The sequence below is a fragment of the Trachymyrmex cornetzi genome, unplaced genomic scaffold, assembly GCF_001594075.2.
Source record: "Trachymyrmex cornetzi isolate Tcor2-1 unplaced genomic scaffold, Tcor1.1 scaffold225, whole genome shotgun sequence".
In the NCBI taxonomy this organism is placed as follows: domain Eukaryota; kingdom Metazoa; phylum Arthropoda; class Insecta; order Hymenoptera; family Formicidae; genus Trachymyrmex; species Trachymyrmex cornetzi.
Window position 1 is genome coordinate 382155 of NW_017296901.1, and position 20040 is coordinate 402194.

The following is a 20040-nucleotide window of genomic DNA, read 5'->3' on the forward strand; positions in this document are numbered from 1 at the left end:
TTCTCTGGTCTCAGGATGGTTGCTAGAATTATTAACATATGAATTAACACAGACTGCTTTCACGAAAAGCTTGTTGCGTATTTGTAATAGCAAAAGTTTTTACGGAATCCTTGTGTACATAGTAAAAATATTTCTATAATATCAAACACAAATATTCGATAATATCGATAACAGATATCAGTATAGTTAAAGGATAGATCGTTGAAGAATTGTGACGTTCGACTAAAATTACGAAAACGACGATAAAGCGTCATGTTTCATTCTACAAAGTGGCCCTCCGGCAGAATACTGAACTATTCTGTATAACACACGGTTTTGGTGTGTGAATTACATTTACCATATTTGAGTTAGTAAAAGCGTGCAATTCATTAAGGTATTTCATAGCAGCTCGGCTACACACAGTCCAGTCGAAACAGTGTTTAAGGTCAACAACTGTCGTGCATTCACACGCATCGCTCATGTGTCTCCACATCGAAACCTCGAAGTTCTACGTGATATCGACTTGCCACATTCCATATAGACACAGTCTAACTACGAACGATGTTCCTGTACTTGAACGCAAATCCCGCGTCGAATGCGCGGCCCTTTTGTTTCGTCGTCTGGCAAAGTCGCGTTTCTTTCTGGGTGACAAGCAATTTCTGGAAATGTAGGGTCACGTTCAGTAAAATTTACGTCCTCTCCTATCTACTTCGATTCCCGTGTCAGCCCATAAAGGCATTTTTACGGGATCAGAACTATTCACGCACGTACTTCAATCGGCTTGTACTTCAATCGCGAGTAAATGTCTCTTTTATGCTTCTCTCACGTCAAACAGCGGAACGAATTAAATTAATATTTGGATTTAAAGCCGGAGGTATTTAATCAACGTCATTCAATCGGCTCGACATAAAGTTATATATATATATACATAATAACATTTGATGCCAAATGTTTGCATTAAACTTTTACGCATTTTTTTTAAACTTCTTGTACTTTAATGATTGCAACTGAAAGAACGTAAATCGAAGAGCTATAGCTCAATCCACCCTTCCATCAGTGTAAACTTTAAAAATCTCTACTCCGAAATAACGAACCATTTTACTACGCGATTTTATCTTGAGTTTATAACTCGCCTCCTTGCATGGCTTCTTTCTAATGATATTAGAAATATTTTCCACCAAGCTGTGTAAACCTGTAAACGTTCTGCGCACATGGAGCTGCTGCCGGAAACAAACGGAAAAGAAGAAAACAAATAGTAACCTCCCCCCCCTGGAAAGTTTCTGCAAGACGGAAATAATTAGTCGCTACCGGGATTACCAAGGAAAAGGTTTGAAAACCTTTCATTACAAAAGGGAAGAAACCTGTGTACGCGTGAGCACCTTATTGCCTTTCCAATGCACTTCCTGTTTATTCCCCCATTGCTTTCCACTGTTCGATGAACAAGCTCACTAAAGAGACTACTCATTAGAGAATATTTCCTTCAGTTTCTCTGTTGTTAACACATTAAAGCACTAAAGAACAAATGCGAACGCCTGAGAGATTGATTCGCACGGGAATTATAACATTCTGTTAAGCTCACTTTGTACTTTTCCTTAATAAATAAAAATTACGTAATAATTATAATAGAATTTATAATACTAACATCTATTTACTCTTTGCATTTCTCTCTTTCATATACAATGCTAAATACGATAAGAAAAAAATCTGTTTGCATAAATTGAAAACTTGATAAATTCAAGCTGAAAGGTACAAATTATTATAAATACTCACAGTTAAGTCAATCAAATGTTTTAGCTATAAAGTATCGAATTAATCGGAAATTCTGTTTGATATAATCAGAATACATTTTCGTAAATGTCTTGTTAATATAATAAAATATTTTTCTCAGAGAGAGCATAAATAAATCGGTAATAAATATTTTGTTTTCAACTGCAATTTCATATTAACCCTCTGAAGTCGACGACAGGTTTATTAGTTTTTTATTTGTTGTTTGGAATGCAGAAGCAGTTGTATGCAAAAGGAGAAATGGGACAAATCATTTTGAAAAAATCGCTTCAAGAATGTTCCAAACTTCAATCAGCTTCTATTTTACTCATTTAATTATATTCTTCATATTACAAATTCGCGTTTGCAAATTTGAGTTAATTTGAAATAAAATTAATATTCATTCGTTTTATGTAATTTTGGTTCAACTTTATTAGTGTTTTTTAATTAACACAAGTTAATGGATCTTACAGATCAATTAGTAATTATATTATGTATTTTTTAACGTCAACTTTGGGGTTAACATTATCTAACGTTATAATCATGTATAAGAATATTGCACTAGTTCCTTTATAACGAAGGTTCATATAATATGTCTGAACACATGATATCTTCCTACTGTTCCGAGCAGCACTCTGACATTGATTCTAGTAGTTCTGAGACTCTGAAATATGATCATCCTCTCTGAATTCCCGTATTATTTTTCCTACTAACACACGGTTTTCCTTTTACAATTCACGCTGCTTACCAGTACGATGCGTACTTTCAGCTATTACGATGCTGCTGTGTGATAAAGGGAACGAATATTTCTTCCTCTATACATCGGTATAAAATTGGATGGAGCCTGCGGCTTTCCCATGTGCCGCAAGAGCGTATAGGTCGCGATTTTGTCGCGCGTTTCGTCCGTACGAGCAATTTCGCGGTCGAGTTCTCTTGCACGGACAACAACATTATCGTAGCTGTATTCCATCTTTGGTTTATTGTCAATAACCAACGGCATACCTCCGAATAGTTTATCGAAAACGATGCCGAAACTAATACTTTGAACAAATCTGTGATTATGCGATTTTTTGAACTATGTATGGGTTTACTTATATTTCGTTTTTATTTATTTATTGTAATTACAGATTTATATACAAGAAGCAAAAGGAATACATGACTTGATTTTGTCCACGATATTTTATTATTTAGTAACAGATTTTTATGATATGCCATACTATTATATTGGAAACATTATACTTTTAAGCAATTTTTATAATATAAAGTTGGGCATATTTAATAATATTTTTAAAATTAATAAATTTTCACTCTGATATGACAAAATAATTGATAGTATGCAGACTAACATTATAATCAACATTCGCGATGGCTTGAGTAAATAATAATTTATTAATAATCCATTATCATGTAATGTATTATCATATAATTCTTTTCATAATGATTTAAATTTCTATATAGACATCTAATATATGACAAATAACATATTCAAAAGCGATATCGATAGCTTTATTAAAAAATGAAATATAATAAAATGTTTAAATCACTTATCTGTTCGCTATTTTACATATATATATACATATATATATAAGATAAAATCAGGGATTATGGCATAGGCTACTAACATGGAATAGTAGCTTATGAACTTGGTCCAACCAATCGTTTTGCTACAATTAACATTTATTTATTTTCATTACGTCAGAAGATTCGGTAGCTTTTTCTAAAAAGTGTTCTCACAAATTGAAGGTCAGTTTTTTTAATGCTTATATTGCACAGACGCTTTTAATAACGTTGCATGAACAATATTATGCGGATTAATTGCTATTTCAAATTTGTTTATTGCTACGGAAAGACTTTATTTGTCATATGACGACAGGCAGGTAATGTGGAGTACATCGAGGGTTGAGAATATGGAATAAATTCCATGCATGTTAGCAACTTATTCGTAATCAGATTAGGTTAGGTCAGATTACAGTATGTATTCTATGTCAGCATATTTGCGATTTTTTATTTGTCCATGCGTAATAATGTTCGTAATGATGCTATTATATTCTCTGTAGTATTGTACAATAAAAATTGAAGAGTTTTTTCTATTTTTCTTGATCAGTTTATATAAATAAACAAATTTGGACTTCATTTATTGTGTTATTTATTACTATGATCAAAATTTCATCGGTATTCCATATTACATCCCATTTTTTAGACTCTCCCCATTTTCTCACTTTTGACTTTTTTGTTAATATTGACGTTGGACTTAAATTTTGGCGACCTTCATTTATTGGATGTTGTGGCATCCAATGCTACATATTCCTCAAGAGTTCTGTGTAAATTTAAAGTCTTCATATGCATTTATATCGGAGCAATGTTAATTTAAAAAAAGCTATTCCATAATCCCCGCTTTTACCCTACGTGTCGCTCGGTGCCATTCTTCGGAATGTTGCTGCTGCTATTTAATATTACAATAAAAATATACACAGAGGAAAAACATAACAATATATGTTTAATAATACAAATTTTGAAATTTTATAAATATAAATGAAAATTTCATTGAAACATACATTTTATTGTCCAACATCATTTTGCAACACGAGTATGAATGAATAGTTCTTTGTGACGTATTTTTGCTTACTGATTGTGAATACGAATCTATTACTCAAATTTGGCTATCTATTATATTCTTTGAATACTGTAATGCATCTTGCATGTACACAGCATGATATAAAGAATAAATAAAATTGTAAACCCATCTATCACAAAATTTAACCAAAAAGCGAATTCTCAAACCAAAAAGAATCCCGAAACGCAACGAATAGATCATGTCTTTTTTGCAAGACGCGAAAAACAAGATTTAATGATAAAAGTGAAATTGAAAATATGCGCAACGTGAAACATAATATAAAGATTTTAAATATCGTGGAATAATCATTGTGCCCATGTTTCAATGAATCACGTTATTCTTTTGCGGTAGACACATCCGCTAGTGGATAGGATTACAATTATTAAAAAAAAAAAATGTGTAACTAGCTATATGAAAGTGCCGGTGATCGGAGAAGGTTCGGGTGTGAGAATGCACAGGACGGCATTTTTGACTATTACAGTCTTTAATTTAATTAATCGCCGTTTTGTGCACGGTTGAATTAAATTACGATGTGATGGCATGTAACGCAAGAATGCAAAAATCTACTTTAATTTTGTCGTGATTTCGTTTTTGCTCATCCAGTTTTTGAAGTCCAGAAAATTTCACATTGCGCAATTGTTGTAGTATTGCTTGATATGTAGACATATCGCAATTATGATTATTGTCAGTAAAATTAGAGCCGTTCACTGCATAGCATTCGTTACGTTCAATTGCGGAATAATTTACGAGCTATATATATATCTTTGAAATTACATTGGTATATAGTACGAGGTATCTTCTCGCAGAGCGTCGCGCGATGTAATTACTTAGAAAGAGAAATGGCTTTCCTCTAAAGAAGAGCTTATTTGTAACTAGAGTCGAGTAAAATCTTCAGACTGACAAGAGTGTTCTTTTTGAGTACTGTTAACTACTGAATTATTTTTGTAATACGAACGCAAGTTGCAAATAACAATGCGAGACGTAAACAATTAAACAAAATTATTCGTTTATGTAATTATGCAGATAACACTTTTATTTTTTGTCGTTTAAATCAATACAAATTTACTAATACACTAATAAATGAATTCAAAAAGTCTACGTTTGATATATAATTTAAAACTTCTATTTTTGATGAGAAAGCAATTGGTGACGATATGAAATGTACGAAACGCTTGACACGAAGAATTTCAAAGTACCTGTTTTTGATGTCGGCATTAAAGTAATCCTGGAACGTGGTTGCGTCCGTTGGTGAAAGAATCGGAATCAGCACGAAGAAATGAGATTTAATTCCGGTCTGTTTTACGGGCGTTGATCTTTTTCAAGCATTTTCACGAGGACGCGCTCATTTATCGGCGATGTAAAAGCAAATGCAATATTAGAAGTGCAAAGATAGAATATTATATGACTCCAAATTCTTTTCTATTTTATACTGCTCAACAAAAAATTAAATGAGGCAGCGATAATATAATTATAATTACTTTATATTAGAGATTCGGACCAATTACGTATCAAAGTCTAGATTAAAATCAAGTACACACTTTAAGTTTTAATTAAACCTATTTCAAACATTAAATAAATAAATAAAATAAGAACAAATAACAATAATATATTTAATTTTCGCGCATAATTTAAAAAATAAAACTTGAATTTATTCAAGAATATATTTATATTTCGTAATCAGTTTATATGATAGAAGCTATTAATTTCTTACAATTTAAAGAAATAAAGCAATAGCTATATTGTTAAAAAAAACAATAGCTGTATAATATTGTATTAGAGCAAACAAACTTTAAAAAGTATAAATGTCTTTATAACAACTACTATATTAAGCTTAATCAAAAATTCAAAATATGTATATTATTACTGCATATGATAGCGCTTCAGTAATAGTTAATCATTAGCAAATTAATTCGATATATTGTTTGTCATCAATTTATTAGGTGGAGTGACATATTCAAGCGTACGTGTTGACGCGGGGTAAACAGACACCTCTCCATCGCAATAAATTCGACACTATATTGCGACTGACAAGTGAATGAGAACGTTTATTTTAAATTAACAGAGCGGCAAAGCGTGTATTGTTCGTAGTTACAGCAGAAGATATTAATAGTCGATGGCCATTTAGTTACAATCGTTTGCACGAATTGAAATTATCTGCAGAGCATCAAATACGACACATGAACAAGCGGGTGTGTTTAAGATAGTTAAATTACTGAAAATAGATCAGAAAATTTAACAAACCAATAGATGAAGATGATGATAATAATAATAACAATATAAAGATATTAATTTCTAAATGACAACATTGATATATGTGTCAAATATTACTGTTTCAAATATAAAAAACACAATTGTTTTAACTATATAAGCATTAGAAAATATTTTTAATCTTAATATAGGAGTAGTATTTTTACAATAAATCTATTTTTTTCGATGTTGTAATTAAATTTTTTTATGATTTGTGCCGTAGGGTCGTGGAAAACTAAAATAATAATTTTTCATTTGTGTAAAAATCAAATACGTTTAACAAGAACACATATTTCAAATTCAATAGTTTTTGGCAGATCGTTGATAGTGCATTTCTAGGACATATTGAAAATAAAGTTAATAAATCAAAGTTATTTAAAACAAGAATTATATATAAAAAATATTTTCTTGTTTGCACAAATAGCAATTAACGCTTTTTAAAGGGCAATAAATGTTCAAATTAACATTCATTTATAAATCAACAGTTGAACATGATATTTTCTACTCACACTACGTCATTTTCACATTAGTTTGATAATCAACAAAAAATTCTAATTTCCTACAATTTTTTAAGTAACTAATAAGTAAGATATGTAATATAATAATATAATTTATGTACATACGCAATGAATTGCTTTCTAAACTACGTATAACAATAGAATAAGAAATAATATATATAATAATTACGTTTCTTTCGACAGAAGACCTTTTCTAGAATTGTTATTTTGAAGTTCATTGCCCACGATTTGTTCGATTTGTACGTCACTCCCATACTCTGTTCGATTCAAATTTTTCATTCAGTCCGAAACGATCGAGATAAAAACACGGAATAACATCGACGAAGTCGCGTGCGGCAATATCAGGAGAGCATTATTCGCCGTTAGATTAATATCCCGTCGGTGGCATCGTGCTGTCGTTTCGCCGTTGCCTTGTTCTGGTAGTCTGCCAAAAGCGCGTAGTATTGTACGTCCCGGAACCGGAAACACCCACCCCGTATAACCGTCGGGCCGCACATCCGAATATCACCGAGGGAGAGAGCGCCCTTGGAATCGCGCAATCTCGAGATCGGGACTCACGCGAAATCCGGACTAAAGTGGACCGCGCCCGCGTTGCAAAACTTCATTCGAATAAATTAATTAGCCCGGTGTTACAGGCAGGAACGAGAGCAGAGAAGACGGGATGTTTTACAGAGTTGAAGGACGATTAAGTCACAGAAGACGACCTCTTGTGTGCCTCGTGTATGCCGAATTTGTGGTTAAAAGACTGTAAATCTCAAAGAGCGGCTACATTATTCCACGATACTATTTAACGCATACGCCTATACGCGAAATTATTGTACACAAACATTGAATACAAATCTTTATTATATCGGCGATAAGTATTTAAACATTATAAATTTTATGACATATCCGTCTTTGTTGCTGTAATTTAAAGAAATGAGGTAATTGTGGAATAAATGGTGATAAATAATGATTTCAAAGTTTCTTCATATAATTTATGAAGCTTCATCTTAATGTGTTATTTAAACTTTAATTAACAGAACAATTAATCCTTTAAGGATCGGAATTTTCTAACGAAAAATTTATGGAAGATTTTATTTTCTTAGGATTTTCGGAGTCACTGAATTCGATTCTGGCCTTACGATTCCAAAATTCAAATTTAAAAAATTTGATTATTGTAAAACTGAGTTTTCGGAAATTCTTGATATCTCCGAGTTCGAATGTAGTCTGAATATATTGAATTTCAAAAGGATAATAATCACTATGAATGATCTAGTGTCACAAGACTTACAATCATAGTTTGAGAGTCAGTTTGGAAATTAGTACTGACTGTTTACTTAGCACTAAACTTCAAATAAAGCAAAATTAGATGTTACTTCGCAATTAAACATTCCCTAAAACTGCAGAGTTTTATGATAATGAAATTAATTTTTAGAAAATTCCGTCCACCATATTGGTCCACTATGAATTATTTTTTATCTTTAACCTCAAAAATTTGAATAAAGCATTACAAATTACCCTATAAACTAAGTTTCATAAAAGTCGAGCAAGCAGTTTATAAAATGAAAAGGGATGACTCCAAATGGGGTCGCCAGTCCACAAAGGATTAATGTTTCTCTCTTAAAAACTCAATTTTATTTAATAGTGGCAAATAAAACTACTTTGATGTTATCGCCGAACCAATATATCATTACCGAAGAACGCTTTTTTATAATTTTTTCTACCGTGAATTAAAAAGGAGGTTAAGTATAAAAGATTGTAAATGATTACGTTCCATCAATGCGTCACAAGTAGGTTTCGTATCCTGAATCCTAAGTTAGGCGTTACGAAATGAACTTTTCGAAAGCCGTAGATAATCCCAGCTAAAAGACTACAAAGTTCTCGAGACGAAGTACTTTTAACGTTTATCGTTAGATCATGAACTGCTCACCGTGTTCTAAAGAGACTGCCATTTGCACTATGAAGGTAATCATTCCTTCTACAGTCTCTTCATATAGATTATCTCGAAAATCAGGTTATGATTTTTTAAAATTTATTTCTTCATCAAATAGAAATCAAAATGGCAATTTCAGAAATGCTATATTAATATAATTATAATCGAACTTGTTAATAACATTTGACTGAAGACTAAGTAGAATTTAAACGTTTTTGTTACTTTTCCATTTTCTTAGAGAATAATTTAATTTATTAATCTTATTCTGCAACATCCATTGTTATTTTTTTGTATTGTCATCCTCCTATTTTGCTCTATAAATTTACGAATCTCATATTTTCTTTATTGTGTTCAGGGATGACAATTAAGTAAGGTGTTAATTGTTATTGTTTTTTATAATAACAATTTGGTAATGATGTTATAATTTTTTGTGATGGTAACGATAACATCAGGGACTCTATTCTTGAAAAGTATCGCATACAAAAAACTAGAGAAATGCTATAGTATATGTAACGCATACTATAATATTTTCCTAGTTTGTCGTATGCGATACTTTTCGAGAATAGAGGTCCAGAGTTGAAACAATTACTTTTGAAAATAATTCGTTACATAACGTTATCGTTACTATCATGAAAAATTATAACATCATTATCAAATCGTTATTATAAAAAAATAACGGTAACGGTGTTAAATAATAATAATAAAATGAAAAAATTGTTTGGAAAAAAGAGAATAGATCCATGTGAAAAGACAAAAATGGCCTATAAAACTGATTTTGTTCGCAATTAGAAGAAGCAAATTGCTGCTCCAAGATTACGAGTTCTGAGATGCCTTGTTCGCCGAGCCAGTTAAACTAGAGGGGGCCATAAAACTTCCTCGAATAAATTAATTAACCTGGAAGATCAGGAGCAAGTAAAGTGGAAACTCGGAGGGCAATTAAGACGACGCGACGTATCGTTCTTGCTGTAATATTGGGTACACCTTCGTGGTACAAAACAAGGGTATACGCGAATGGTTTTAGCGAGCTAACAAAAGATGTTACTGGATCGTAGCAAGTGATAACATTATTTGGAGGTGCAAATAGCTCAACACTGTGAAATTATACGTTAAAATCTTTTGTTTATATTCTCAACGGTAATAATATTAACACTTAAAACACAGACTTCTCTCGCTGAAAATTTGTCTTTGGTAGGTTACATTAATATTATTTTCAGGACTTCGTAATTCTTAATTTGAGATGTCAGAAATACCATAAGTTACTTTTATACCTCGCAGTCTAAATTAATCTCACACTTTGCAAGCTTGCACTGTTTTACGCGATTTAACTTCCACAGTTTACAGTTTGTGAGAAGATGAAAATCTGTAAAGCAAGCGGTGAAAATCTGTGGAAAGGAGTAAAAGGCAAACGAACAGTATGCACGAGAGGATGCGACTCGTGGACGTGCCGGAAATGGTCGAAATTCGGGAATTGGACAGCGTTTTGTTAGGCCATGGAACGGATCTATTGAATTTGACAAAGCTAAAACTCACTTTGCACTTTTCGTCTTCTTCGTCCCACTTGAAGCGGCAGTTAAACTTGCCGTTGCACTCTAATTCTGCAGCGATGCACGTCATGTCCTCGCAATCGTACTCGTCGTCCCTGCATGCTGCAAAATAAAAAAGAGAAACCACGAATGTTATAGAATGAGCGAAGAAATGTTGACTGTATAGAATTTATCGAATTTCTAAAATTCTCTTTTACTTATGAATATTTACTCGATTCTATTTGCGCATGCGCGTCAAACCGCATGCGTTAGATTTTAATCATACTTTTTTTAATCATTAATCTTCATTATACATACACACACACAGAAGAATATGTAGAGTTTCCCCCCACCATTTACATATAACACATAACATTAATATGTGTCAGATATGTAAAATTTTTAACAAATTTATAGCGAGCTTATAAATGTTTCCACCAAGATGTGTTTCTGTGAAATAATCGCGATAGTCGACTATTAATTCGTACAGGAAAGGAAAATTGTGCCTAAGGTCTTATACATCGATGGCTATGTGTTGGAGTGTAGTCGCGAGCAAGATATTAGTTTCGCGTTGGCGGCAGGTGTAGAAAACCGGAAATTCTTCTCATGCCATACTAGAACTCGTGTGAATTCCGCACACGTAACTGCGATTCTGCGGACCACCTCATTTAACATTCAGACAAGTGCGCTGCTATTAATTTGAAATTTGATTCCTTTACTTAAACGATTATCCCCAACTCCTCGCTAAACGTAAGATGCTTATTGAATAAGGCATACATATAATTATAGGCTGAAACGTGAAAATGTGTAAGTCTTTGTCTTCTAATAATCCAATTCCACTTGCCCTTTTAGAAATTTGTCGACTGGCGCATAAAATACTTATTTTAAAAGCGAGAATTTATTTTAAAGATATAAGTTGAAATTAAAATATTTTATTAAAATGTAGTAAACGTATCAATTAATTATTTAACTGTACTCTATTTAAAAATTTAAATTGTAAGTTAAAAATTGTATTGATTAAACAATAGGTACCTGTCAATTATTACTGATAACGAAAAAAACAGAGCTGTGTTTAAAATATTTTTGAGTGATTTTCATTTGCGGAGATTAACGGTTTGTTAATTCAAAACAGAAGTTGGCGCAATAACTGCATTGCTGATTGTGCAATTCAGAAAACAATAAAATAAAAATCCATATAGTATATGAGTTGGACACATACACTTGGGAAAAAAATTTTGTGAAATTGTAGCAGATATTTTTGCCATGTAGAAAATTTCCACGTTGTTATCGCAACCGCAACGATAGCTCAGTTCTGTAGTTTAAACTGCCAAAAGCAAATTGACCTTACACTATCTCATTGTTGAAAACTGTCAGAAATATCGGTTATATATGATAAAACATGTTTCAAGAACAGTGACCTTCATTTCTAGAGTATTTGAAAATTTTAGAATTTTCTTCTGAAAAAAATTGTACATTTTTTTATTAATAACAATATTTATCATTTTTGATTTGATAAATTTGTTTTTATCTCTCTTGTATAAAAATGCTTAAATATTAATTTTATTTTTGTAAATAACTATTGAAACAGAAATTAGCTGATAATTTATTTTATTATCATTAAAATTATTTATGCATACAAATGATTTTCTATGAAATCGAATAATTAGTAATTAGTTAGAGAATATTATCTTTTGATAATGAATAATCATAATGTAAATTTATACTTTATAAACCTTCATTAAACCTAATGTATTCTCATAGCATATATTACTCATAGATGATATGCTTATTTTGTTACGTTATTTGAAATTTAAATTTTACCTGTGATTCACAAATCTTTTTTTGTAAAATTGTATTATTCTACATTAAATAATGAATGTATATAAAATGTACATACCTACATTATAAGATAATATATAGAATAACACTGTTTGTGATAGATATGAAAGTGCACAGTAGATATTAGACATGTAGGAGTATTACTTGATTATAATACTAGTGTCATAATTTCACGTTTTAATTTAACCGTATACTTTATTACAATACATTTTGAATAACATTCATCTGTGCACGTTATGACGATGTTAACATTGATCTTTAATGGCAAGTCTATTTACACTCTTGTTTGAAGTATATCGTTCCGAAAAAAAGCATTTGATTTAAATACGTATATTTATTATTAGCATAAACTTACATTTCTCCTTATCTCTGACAGCAGTTACCACCGCCTCGAAGGTGCTGTTGAGAGCTTTCGGCTCTGCATAGAACCTCAAGTGGGCGACATTCTTCCCAACGATAATGGTGTCGGCGATACTACCGCAGAATTGCTTCGCCCTTGAGGATATGTCCGTTTTTTCTGCGAATATGTCTACAAAGTTGGCTTCGCATTCGTTTGGATGCTTCAGGACGAAAACGTCTAGAAGCAGTTGAATCTGAAAATTTCATGTGTTTTCATTTTCCTAAATGCATGCGCAATGCATTGGTTCGCTGCTCTTGGATAGTCGAGATCAAATTTGAAAAATTTCCGTGACGCGATTAATCCTTCGCAGCTGACGGGTTTATTGGACTCACTTAATTATAAACCTCTTGTGGCAAAAATGTTAAATAATTCAAGTTCTATGTTACATCTACAAATTTTGATTATTCTTATTAAAATATATGTACTTATAGTATTCATTGTTTTTAAATGTCATTTTGGTTTCTTGAAATTAATTAATGTCTTATAATTAACATAAATTAAATAGGTTTTACAGAACTATTATCTGTGTTACATATTTTGGAGTCCGTTCTAAAGAGTTAAACGATATTCTATTTTGCTATCGCATAGAATTCGTCGTCTACATTAAAACTATGAAATTGCACGCACGAGACAAAATCAATAAATAAACGACAAAAAGAAGACGCATCAAAGTCACGAGAATGCGAGAAATAACTACGTGTATAGAATTCCTTGAATGTAATAATACTGCAGCAAACTCCATTGTGACATTGCTGAAACTTTTTGAGAATATCGTGGCTTATAAGAAATACACGTGAAAACATAGCTCTTTTCACCTCGGGTTTTATCGCGCGTTTTGAAAAAAAATGGATAATTTTGTACATAGTTAGGAAGATATATTAGCTTCATTAACAATTTTAATAATAAAGTTTTGGAAACTAAAAGATTCTTCTGTGTTAAAGCAGATGCCGTTATCAGCCGCTATGTAAATTTTGTAACGGATGTATCGCAGACAAAGTATTTGCATAAAACCACTCCGTTATTTCCGTGCTACGACAGTAAAGAGCTATTGTAAATCATTCAGAAACGTGTTACTTTGAGCGAAACGACATTTGAAATCATGTTGCTACAGGCCAATAACAAACATTCGTATCGATTGAATGCTGTAGTAAAGTACACTTGAATCAAATAAGGATCGTAACGTTACATGACAATACGGAAATATTAAAAGAAACGTTTTATATGATCTAACTCATTGATATTAAATTTTCGGCAATGATATCATATATCTCAGTAATTCAGCGACATATAATATAGAAGAAGAAATGTTTTTACCTTCCATCCCTCTTTCACTTGAATGATCCACATGCAATCCAACGGCAACCCCTCTTTCTCGGCTTGAGCCTTCCTGTCTTTGACCAAGTCGCTGTGAATTATCATCTGCGTACCCGTTACGTTAAATATGCATGGTTCTTGTTCCGGTGGTATGCCCGCTGTGAATCATACCTATTACAGTTCTATACTTTCCCTAAGCTCACACATCAACGCTCGTGTATTTGAAACTTGTATTTGTCTATTCATTTTAATACCACTAACATTCAACCTTGACAATAAAAAAATGTATTTAGTATTACTAATTAAATAAATAAACTAAAAAAAAAGTTTGTTGCGTTTCATAAGATGACGATATGTAATGAAAATTATCTTGTTACGATATGACTTTCATAATATTCTATATTTCAACACTTTACAATATTTTACTTATATGGATTATACGAAAAACGATACATTCGCATACAAGGTAAAAAATAGCATAAGAGATCTGTTTGTTCCATCTATCTGGATTAATTTATACGTCGAATTGAAGTACTTAAACAGTTCCTTATTTATAAATAATAAATGAAAATTATACTATTCTGCACGCGCATAATGTGCTTTCGTTATGCGCGGGTTCATATGTGATATGTACAGCGTACATGCTCGGCTAGTAGATAGGATAGTTATGGTATGACAATCGTACTCCTCTGATCACGATTAGACACTGATTATATTTTTGCACTGAAAAATTGTAGCAATATAAAAGTAAATCTATTAAAAAACCAAAAAATTAGGAGAGTCTGACAAAAAAATAATCTTCTTATGACAAATATAAATAACTCTTTATAAATAAATAAATGGAGAAAAAATCATTTATATAATTATAAAAATAAAAATTAGAGATTAAAATCAATTGAATAAAGTATTACACTGAGAAAAAAATGCTGTTGATTCAATTAAAGTCTATATTACAGGCTGTCACTAACATAAGTAATTAATTCATGTATATTTTTATTGACATAAAGGCCTTGATTATTGAAATAATAATTTATGTCTTTATCAATAAAAATATACATGAATTAATCACTTATGTTAGTGACAGCCCGTAATATAGACTTTAATTGAATCAACAACATTTTTTTATCGGTGTAAAAATAATCAGATATTAATGAATACAAAAATATGAAAAACATTGTTGATGTGTCATTTTTTTCTAGATAAATTCATTTAGCGCAAAAGAAATATTGTACAACGATTATTAGAAAATATTTTATAACTGTTATTATTATAAAATAACAGTAAGAATACCATTTTGCAATATAATAATTTTACATTTTAAAAATCCTTAGAATCGTCATTTTTTGCCTCTTCAATGCCATTTTTTCAGAATTGTGACGTGATAGTCAACTTTAATCAACAAATTCATGTTTAACAGGTAAAAATACATCGACAATGACTATTCACACTTATGTAACAAAAAAAAGATCAAATTTTGTTCCACAGTATAATTATTAAAAAAGACATTTTTATGCTTGAATCATTTGTCGCTTTTTCCTTTTTTTCAATAATTATTAACATCTAGAAGTTCATAAAACATGGAAACTAAAGTGTTTCAGTTTTTAATGTAGTTGAAGTATTTCAACAATTCTCCTTTTAATTAAAAATTTAATTAAAAATGTATATTAATAAGAACACACCCTAACAATATTAAACAAACAGCATCCACGGTACCAGATGTTCCAATATTGAAACTTCAATGAATGAGTTAATCAACCACACAGCAAGATAAAATTTTCAATGTTTGATCTTGCATCCGTCTTTACTGTTCACTTTATACATCGGTCTAAAGATCGCACGGTTAAAACCAGAAGCCAGTGGTCGTACTCTGGATACTCACAGTCCCTTCGTTCTCCTACCAACTGACTATGAATTAATTTTGACCTCGGTTGCGGTTGCATGGCGCTTGCTGCCGTGGACCATCTATTTCTCTCGTGTCTCGTAATTTTCTGAACAATGACATCCGACGAAGATTCTCGATTATTCGCGATTGGAATATATGATCCAGAATTACTGATCACATGCTTGTCACGTTATTTCTATTTTCTTTGAACGTTTAGCATGTCTTGTTATATTATTATATATATAGAGAGAAATTACACCCGTTCAATACAATTTCAATTAAGAATAGTTCTATTTAATTAATTTAATTAAGTTAACTTAATTATAAGAATTATAGTTATAGCTATAATACAAATATAGGCGCATAATATTATTTAATATTAAGTAATATTTTAAGCATATTCTTAGAATATTAAATTATTGAACTTTTTCATTCTTTGTATCGTTATTAAATATATATTAATTTCAACTTTTATCTAAAAAAATTTTTTTTTTTCGTTATTTATAGACTTTCACTTTTTTGCGTTTATCATAAATAATATATAGTTTCATGATGAAGGGAATCAACTACTATGCTTTCATACGTGTCGATTAAGACATTATGAATCATTGAAATAATAGACGACAAATTAATTTCAATTATTATTGCGTCGGATAAAGTATTTCAGTAATAAGTTCTATGTTGTTAAAGACGTGAGAATCGTGCAAATAAGTATGAGAAACGGAAAAGTTAGGGTGCAATTTCGTGTTCGTTCGATTTAACTATTCGATTTAACTAATCGATTTAACTAATCCATGATTATGCGACGAAAGGATATATCTCACATCCGAGGAGAAGATTTGGCTGGCAGTAGATCAGTGTTAGAGGGAACTCGAGATAAATTTCTGCCACATGCCGAAGAAAGGAAGGTATCAATAAAATTTGTGATTCAAAAAAATTGTGTAAATAATCAATTTTTCTCGGAAAATATCTCTGTCAGCATTTTATAAATATTATACATAAAGATATAAAATAGATTATACAGTTACTAAAATAATTTTTTTTCTAATAACTCTTTATTATTGATTTGAAGAGATCCTCTAATAACAGTTTGGATATGAACCTTAATTTTGTACATGCAGAGTAATAGTTTTAACAAAATTATGCAAAAAAGAAAGACACATTTAGTATTCCTTTTTCTTTTTCATTTTGTTCTATCTTTTTCTTAACTATTTCTCTCTCTCTCTCTCTCTCTCCTCTCTCTCTCTCTCTCTCTCTCTCTCAGAAATTGTTACAATATAGCTGACCAATCAAAGCTGACTTTCTTATGTACAGACTTTTATTAAAAGATCTCTATTTGTTTACTTGTTCTTGCTTTATTCGAAGATTTAGAAATTATTAACTTGTATTTAACAATTACATTTTAATCAGAATTAGTTTAGAACATTTATTAAATAATATCGGAAGAGATTTTATGACTGAAACTTACGATAGGTCGGTCTCGGTATTGTGCTCCACACAGCTTTAAATCCCTTGCCTTCGATATTTTCGTCGCTATGGAATCGCAGCCAGAGGTATCGCGTCTTCGATGTGATCTCGGGAGGAAAATTCGTGCCGCAGAAGTTGCCGAGGAGATTAGAGTAACCGTACTGACCGTCACGTACCTCGAGGAAATCGAAACGGCAATCCGGGCTGTCTTCAAGCTTAAACTCATCTCGAAAGTCGAGCTTCAGTAGCATACCTTTGTCAGCTGAAACAAGAGAAGCCAGAGATGTACTGTTAGTAAATATACTGTAAAGAGAGACGCGAAAAGAGAAGGGGGAAAGCAACAATTTGCCTCGTGAGATGATAATAGAGTATGATAGAAAGATGCCACACATGAGACTAATAAATGTAAACTTTATACGTTCATCGGCATAGCACTGTAAAACTTCTTTTACATTTACATAAATACTTGTTAATTTTATAAATAGAGGAGATCTGGGCAAAAGTCGGCACTCGGCCTTAAATCATGAAAAGTAAATTGTATGAACTAGCCATTGATAGTGAGGACGTGACTTTATTTAGCTATGTTGGCAACGGACTTTGATTAAATTATTAGCAACATTACAGTTTTTAAAGCGATAAATATATTTTATATTTGAAAATAATTTTTCTGATACAAAGAAAATTTTCTTTTGCACATATTTTAATACTTCTATCTATAATTATTCAGGTACGTGGTTCTAAATTAAATATGTGTGATGAACACAAATTTGTTGTCGACTTTTACATTTTCGTGGATTCTTTACATGTTCTAAGTTAAGAAAGTAAAAATTAACGCTCGGGGCAAAGATGGCATAAAGAGATCGAGGCTTTTGTTCTTTTTTTATTGTAAATGCATCACTTTTTCTTCATTACAGCAAAATGATCCGGATCTACCATCTAGTCTTGTTGGACTTCGATAACAGTAACGATCTATGTTGTGTGCGTTTTGAAAATGTATGCCTGGTACAAAATAACATTTAAAAAATGCATCACATGCAAACATATATAATAGTTCATTGCAAATATGTTGTACACATATCCGATGTAGTTTTCACGTGTTTAAATTGCTTTTTCGATAGAAAAAGATTACTACTTTTGTAATTTTCTTTTGCAATCACTTTTTCAAATTTAATTACACTTTTTTGCATTTCTTTAAAACAATAAGTAAATGTATTTTAGAAGTATCTTTATTTTTCAAGAGCAAAATAATGTATTTGTACTCCAATTCTAGCCTGAACATAGGGTGCGACTGATTTTATCTCGGCAATTTTGCGATTTTACATTTAAAGATTGTGTTATTTTTTCTTTATACCAATGAAACAAAAAAATATGGACCAAAATTGCCTCGAACAGTTTAGCCAAGGGATTATTATCATTCTTTTTAACGGTACCATTTATTTATCAAATTTGAACAATAAAGGAACATAAAAGCCAACGCAGGGTGACCGTGCAATAAATATATTAATTTACTTTACATATATCTTGATAAACGTTTTGACCATTTAGAGTTAACTAAAAATTTTTATTTTATTATTAAAAATTGTCAAAGAAAAATAATGCCAACTAGCCCTGATTCTCTGTATACATACAATACATACATAAAAGTACAACTATAGATTAATTAATTAAAACTATTTTTTTCCAATCTAAAATTTTTGCTTTGCTAACAATTTATTACCATCTAGTAATTATTGATTATTAAGACTAATTACTAAGATTAATGATGACAAAAATCAGAAACGACGAGAAAAAAAGAATTTATCTCTTCTAATTTATTTATAGAAAGCAGCGATTCCTCTACCAACAAACAAGACAATATTACATTATCGCCATAAAAAATTGCTACTTTCTATTAAAAGGAAATTAATGGAGATGAACTTTTTGCCATATATTAATCTTAATAATTATTTGATAGTAATAAATTGATGACAAAGTAAAAAAGTTTAGATTGACAAGAAAAGTAGTATTATTAATTTTCACGGGCTAATAAAAATAAATTTATGCAACATTCGGAGTAATACAGCACTTTAATTTTAAAGTGTTTAATGCACACAGTGGTGTACAAAATTGCGCAGTGAAAACAAACAATTACTCATTTTGCTGATTTAAAATGATAATAATTGTAATGATGAATATTTACTTTAACTATGATTTCGGTTAACCAATAACCGCGATCAATATATAGATGCCGCGATATTTCGCAACTCAATGAGTTAATAATTATGCGTGCAATCTGATATCTGAAAGCCCGCGCGAACATATGCTCTGGTATTATATATTATCCTACGTAATATTTATAATATCATTATGCGTAATGATAGCATATGTATCGTTTTAATTATACCGGTTCTTATTTTGCTTTAGTTTGTTTTTTAAATATAAATAGAATAGTATGTGGAACATAGTTACATCTTTCTCTCCTAAAAACATTTCTCAGCAAGAATGTCTTTTATGGTCAGACGGATTACGGTCGACAAATATTCCAATGTCGTTAGTCTCGGAAGTCAGTCTGGCTCAGAGCCAAATTGTTCGTCAGGAA

General features: G+C 31.1%; 1 protein-coding gene across 2 annotated transcripts in view; it reads right to left on the reverse strand.

The window, feature by feature from the left end:
* Nucleotides 1-20040, reverse strand: part of Neto (Neuropilin and tolloid-like) — a 131648-nt gene that overhangs the window by 8977 nt on the left and 102631 nt on the right. For both annotated transcript variants that reach the window (XM_018506536.1, XM_018506535.1), the window contains exons 5-8: nucleotides 17464-17724; nucleotides 14114-14271; nucleotides 12755-12992; nucleotides 10568-10683 (exon numbers count right to left, since the gene is read on the reverse strand). In XM_018506536.1, coding sequence (XP_018362038.1) covers nucleotides 10568-10683; nucleotides 12755-12992; nucleotides 14114-14271; nucleotides 17464-17724 — 773 coding nt within the window. The remainder of the gene's footprint in view (nucleotides 1-10567; nucleotides 10684-12754; nucleotides 12993-14113; nucleotides 14272-17463; nucleotides 17725-20040) is intronic.